General features: G+C 47.8%; 1 protein-coding gene across 1 annotated transcript; it reads right to left on the bottom strand.

Moving 5' to 3' along the window:
• Window positions 1–235: 235 nt before the first annotated feature.
• Window positions 236–5,917, bottom strand: LOC118790401 (retinol-binding protein 3-like). Its single transcript, XM_036547304.1, has 4 exons — window positions 2,912–5,917; window positions 2,487–2,677; window positions 2,012–2,154; window positions 236–552 (listed from the first exon to the last, which is right to left on the bottom strand). Exons 1-4 carry the CDS (start codon window positions 5,915–5,917, stop codon window positions 236–238), a joined length of 3,657 nt encoding a protein of 1,218 aa, XP_036403197.1.
• Window positions 5,918–6,123: the final 206 nt, after the last annotated feature.

The raw sequence follows: 6,123 nt of genomic DNA, 5'->3' as shown, positions 1-6,123 counted from the left end.
CTTCAAGAACACACCACAGTGCTGGGAGAGTGAGGCTTCACGAACCCAAAAACGGGCGGCACTACCATGTGACGTCACATACTGACTCGTACAGACCCGCTGTCCACAGCGAGGCCACTGTGATTGGTTTGCAGCGAGTCGCAGATGGTGTGTTTTTAGCTCCGCCCATTTTAGGGCTCGTGGAGCCTCCCTTACCCACAGTCCCCCCACCACGTTTTGCCAGCGCGGAGCGAGCTCACTCTCCGCCCCTGAGGTGCTTGTTCAGGATCTCCTTCGCTTTGTTCAGGGCATCGTCTGTGGGCACGGGGATGTGGGGGAAGACCCCCACGCCCTCCCAGGAGGGGGTGTCGGAGCGGGTGACAGGGAGGCTCAGGTACAGGTCGGTGCCGTCCACCTGGAAGGTTGTGGGGGGCTGGGAGCCGCCGCTCGTCGCTCGGCCAATGACCGTGGCCCTGCCGTGCTTCTTCAGGACGTGGGCGAACTCCTCAGCGGCGCCGGCCGTGGCAGCACTTGTCAGGACGATCACTTTCTTTTCCGCCCCATACCGCTCCCCTTGACAGTGACAGACATTCAGAGAATCACCCAGTCACTCCAAGCAAATGTTGAAGGGATAATTCAATGTAAAACAAGGTGTAAAAGTATTAAGTAGTGGCATACCAACACATTCAGTTTTTATGGTGTGCCTGGATCAAAATGCAAAAACTAACATCAATACAAATTTGATCAATACATCCAGTACTGCTATAAATGCTACTTTCTGCCTATTATTTTATTGGAGCTGGACAGTACAATGGAGCGTGATGGTTTTTGTGGATGTAACTGACTTCAGCTCTCACAGAAGAATGGAAATGTCTTGTGGAAATTAGAGAAATACATTGCTGCTCACTGGCCAGTGCCTAATGTAAACTGAGCCTCAGTGCATTGGTTGTACCCTACATCATAACTAGCAGCAGACACAACTGCACATATGCAAACATGGAAGCCCATGTGCAGTACACAGAGGTGGATGGGTACTTTACTTTCATCTTATTGTCCTGAACCTTTTCTTGAGAGTATCTCACGATTATTGAAGCTGGCAGTTTTGAAGCACCACCTGTCAACAGCTGATTGATTCCATTTAATACCATGGCATTATGTGCCTGCACTTCACATTAAATCATTTAATGAAAATCAATTGGTTTTAAGCTAAAAACCAATCTATGATCACTTTGTTGTGATCAAAATAATACAGTTTAGCCTGATCCACCGGTTATAATTAAAATGACTTCATGTGAAGTGCACAAAGGTAATGAAATCAAATTCATTACAATTTACTCAGAGGATATCAGCTGCTGATGGAGGGCTTCTCTTGAAATAGGTCAGTTTGCTAATCTTGAAAAAAAAAACAATAAAAATGTTCAGGACAATCAATATTAAAGGTAACTTCTCATTCTCTTTTCTGTTCACTGGCCACTGATGGCATAAATTGTATGGTAATTTGTATGTATCACTGGAATACGACAAACTGACAGGATATTGGACCTCCTAAGGGATGCTGTGTCTAAGAATCAATCTGCACCCTCTTGGGTACAATATGTATATATATTCAAGCCATCTTCACACCTTACAATAAGAGAATCTTGCAGAGAAAATGAGCCAAGACTTTCATTATTATACTACAAAATACACATTATTTATTCAAACCTAGAAAAGTCAACAGCAGAATCCTACTTTAACAGCTAGGGTCAAAACACTGACCTAAATGTTGTTTAAAGAAAACCTATGTATTTTGGACAATTTGAAGTCATGTTCCTATTTCTAGCTGACACTTTAAACTAAACTATGTATTGTTGGGAAAAACCCAAGATGGCGGCACGCACAGACGCAGCGGCTCAGTTGCACCCCAAAACGTAGCTGTGTTTGTTGTTGTTTTGTCTGTTGTCTGATTGCTTTGTCTCTGGTGGCTAGTGTCTTTAAAAAGTTACACAGGCGGCAGTATTGTTAAAACAGATTTTAGAAATGTTCAAAATACCCATAAGTTCTGACGAGGTCCACATTTCCATAGTGGTATCAGAGGATCTGTTGTATAGTTTGTCCAGGAGGATTTTCTGATTTGCATAAAAGAAATAGGAGCACAAGCCAGGGACAGATGCAGTGGATCCACCCACATTGTACCTGTAAAAAAAGTTAAAAGGGGGAAATTTGATGGTGACACTTTCAAAGATGGGTCCTACAAAAGAATTACATAAAACCTTCAAAAGGATGACATTAATAAGCACTACATGACCATTTACAAATACTTACGCCAACCAACATAGGGTGTGAAAAATCTTCTATGTTGCATCCATATTGTAAGTAACATTACACTGACATTATAATTTGGTATGACATGGTAATGACTCATAATACATAGTTTTATCAAATTAACACACAACTTGAAGTGGAGATTAGTTCACTTCGTACTGTCTCCCGATGACTCATAAGAGAGAACAGAGGACAGCACTTACCTTAGATCGAGAATCAAAGCCTCAGTATCCTTGATTTTGTTCCATACATGCTCTGCCAGTAGCTCTGCAACTTTAGCAGTGACTTCAAAATCGCCAAACGAATCAAAGCGAAGGTACCCAACGTTGTTCTCAAACACATCTGTGTGGAAGGAAACCTTGATGAGTTCAGCCAATGCCTCTGGGGGTGGAATCTGAAAAGATGATGAAAGCATCAATAATATGAGACATCAGCTCCACCCCAAATCTTTTATGGGTTGTGCAAAAAGAAGAATGGGGAAACAGCAATATAAAAAGCTGCTCTGGCTTCAGACATATGACGGTAAAAGTGTTTTGGTGTGCATGTATTGAGGGTATGGGGCCAGCTTTCTCTTGTACCCCCCACTTAACCATTATTATCTTGTATCTGGAAAAGAACAAGGTGTTACCTGCTTGTGGAAGGTCCCTCCAACATTGGCCTTGGAGGGCTCTGGAATGTAAGCCATCCTTACATTCTTATCCTTGGAAAGCTCTCCGAGGTCAACACAGAGTTTGGCCCCCAGCTCGGCTTCAGAACTGACCATGCTGTAGTGGCCCCTCTTGGCAAGGTCTATCAGTTTCTCTGCCACCTCTGCCCCTATTGCAGGGAAGGCATAGTTGTCAGCCACCAAAGCTGCCAGAGCCTTGACGATTGATGGGACTTTGGCTCTGAGGCGGATGACTTTTTGGGCGGCGCTAAGAGCTTCGTTGGCCGGGGCAGTGACATGCGGCTCCACACCGGAGATGCTCCAGACCTTCCCAGTCACTGCACTCAGGACTGCCTGGGTGGGAACAGAGGCATAGAGAGGGCTGTTCCCAATTTGGTATGTGCCACTGGAGAGGGACCCCCCAATAGTGGGCTCCCCAATGACTGTGGTCCTGTTCAGGTCTTTCATTGCCCTGGTGAAAACCTCTGCCGCCGATCCTGTCATGTGACTCGTGAGAATGTAAACTCCTTTCCGTGAGCTGTATCGCCTCCCCAGAACCTTTGGAAGAGTCATAACCTTGGTCATGGTTGCTGTGGAGCGGTCGAATACGGTGTAGAGGTGGCGTGGAGGCTCTGCTTCAAAGAAGTAGGAGCAGAGCAGTGGGATGGAGGTGGAGTAGCCCCCTGTGTTGTACCTCATGTCGATTATCAACGCGTCGGTGTTCACCAGCTTGCTCCAGACAAGCTTTACAAGCTGAGGGCCAAGGGCCCTCACCGTTTCCACATCTGCCATCATGTCATACCTCAGGTAGCCCATGTTGCCAGGAAGGACCTCAGTCTTGAAGAGGTCATTGATGATATACCCAAGTTCCTCAGCAGTAGGAATTTTTGGCACCTCTTCGAACGTGTCCGGCTCTATGTCGCTGTAGAACACATGCAAGCGGTGATCTCCTGATATGTCATGCAGGTCCGTGGTCAGCTCGGAGGCCAGGGACTCGTAGTCAACAACAGATCTATACAGACCTTCCACCCATTTGGACCTCAGGACCTTCGGCACCTTTGCAGCAACTTCCATGATGGCATAGTGGCTTTCCACAAGCTCTCCTGTGCCCTCTACCAAGGAGTGAACCTCTGGATGGAAAGCGATGATTTCAAATGCTTTGTCCAGTGCTTCCTCCGCCAGCACGATAGCGTCTGGGACGACACCCCCTCCAAGCCAGCACTCCCCATTGTTGTCAATGAGGTTTATGATGGGGACAGTGATGAAGATGTCCGTGCCTTCCACCTGAAAAGATTTGGAGTGCAGCAGCGTACCGGACGTGATCTCCCCTATGACAGTTGCCCTGTTCAGTGACTGCATAAGGTAGGCAAACTCCTCAGCAGCTGTGGCGGTGTAGTGGCTCGTCAGGACATAGACCCCTCGCTTCGATCCATAGGGTGGGCCCAGGGTGCTGGGCAGCGAATGGAATTCAGTCGTAGTGTTGCCCACCCGGCTGTAAATTGTATAGAAGTGTATTGTGGGAGACGGGTCATGGAGGTAGGACAACAGTAGAGGCACCACCTCTGAAGGTCCTCCGGGGTTGGAGCGGAGGTCCAGGACAAGGTTTTCTGTGCCTTTGATGGAGTCCAGGGCCTTCCTGACCACCTGTGGCTGCGACAACACCAAATTGGACACTTCGCCAAAGTCGTCAAACCGGAGGTAACCTGTGTTTCTGGGCAAAACACTTGCCCTGAAAGCCTCTGCCGAAGCTTCACTCCCTTGCAACGCTGGGCTCCCAGGCAGCTGGGCCAGCTCATCAAAGTCTTCGGTGACGGTGGAGGGGTCTGACTTTATTTTGACAATCAAGCGGGGGTCCTCGGTTAAAGACTGGAGTTCATAGTTCAGCTTGGCTGCCAGGTCCTCTTCTGAGATTGCAGAAAAGAAGTCAGCAGATGAAAACTGCTGAAGTAGAGCTGGGACCCTGTCTGTGAATGAGTAGAACTGGCTAATTATATCCGAGATGCTCTGGACGGCCTTTGGGATGGCACCTCTGACCCTGATTATGGACTTGGCTTTTTCAACCGCGTCCTTGGGATTGACAGTCACAGAGGGCGACACTCCACTCACCTCCCAGCTTTGTCCTGTGATAGGGTTGATGGATCTGGCGACAGGGACTGTGATATAAAACTTAGACTCCCCGATCCTCAGCTTCTCAATACTGACAGATCCCCCAGCAGATCTCTCCCCCACGACAATAGCTCGATGCAGGTGCTTCAAGGTGTAGGCAATGCTCTCAGCAGCACCCATAGTGCGCTTGCTCACTAAAATGATCAGATCTTTGAGAGTCCCATACCTCTTACCAGGAAATGCTGGTAAAGTCCACAGCTCCTTTGTGCTGTTGCTGGGTCGATCATACACCGACTCAATGTGAATGGGTGGCGTGGCATTGGAGAAATAGGACACTATGTAAGGGATGCCCAATATTTCCCCAGAAGTAGCATAGCGGAGGTCAAAAATCAGCGCAGAGGTCGGTGAGACCCGGTTCCAGATGTACTCGAAGAGAAAGGATCCAATCTTCTCAGTCACTTCCTTTCCCATTATGCGGTCCATCCTCAGGTAACCAATGTTGTTCTCCAGCACCTCGAACTTGACCGAATTTTTGACCATTTTAATCAGGCGCTCAGGAGACAGGCGGGGGCGGCCAGGCGGCTTCGCAGGGGCAGCGTTGGGCTCGTAGGAAACAGTCAGGCGGGGGTCGTTCAGTGCGCCCTGCACACCGGCGGTCAGGACGGCTGACAGCGTTTTTGGATCTGATATCCGGAGGATTTCACCACTGTTGATTGCTTGCTGTATTGCCTCCTGCATGCCAACCAGATTCTCTGGGAAGCAGTAGTTGTCCAGCAGTATCTTTGCCATATCCAGGACCAAAGCTGGTTGGAAAGAGCACCAGACAGCAAAAACAGCACTGAAGAACGTCAGAGTACCTAAAAAAAGTGGAGGCCTTGCCATTTTTGCAAGTTTACTTTTCCGATCCAGTCTACACAGTGCCTGTCTCAGCCAAGCTTCATTCTCTTTAATACAAGAGACTGTTTCCACAGCATGCTTTCTGGCACCATCAACATAAGAGGCTTTTGCTTTCAGTAAACCTTTAATCGCATTATTTTTGGTGCATCGTTTAGGCAATAACAATCTAGTAATGACGGGTGCAACATTTT

This window comes from Megalops cyprinoides, chromosome 15, assembly GCF_013368585.1.
Source record: "Megalops cyprinoides isolate fMegCyp1 chromosome 15, fMegCyp1.pri, whole genome shotgun sequence".
Lineage (NCBI taxonomy): Eukaryota > Metazoa > Chordata > Actinopteri > Elopiformes > Megalopidae > Megalops > Megalops cyprinoides.
Note: the sequence above shows the minus strand (reverse complement) of the source record. Positions and strands in the feature narration are given on the sequence as shown.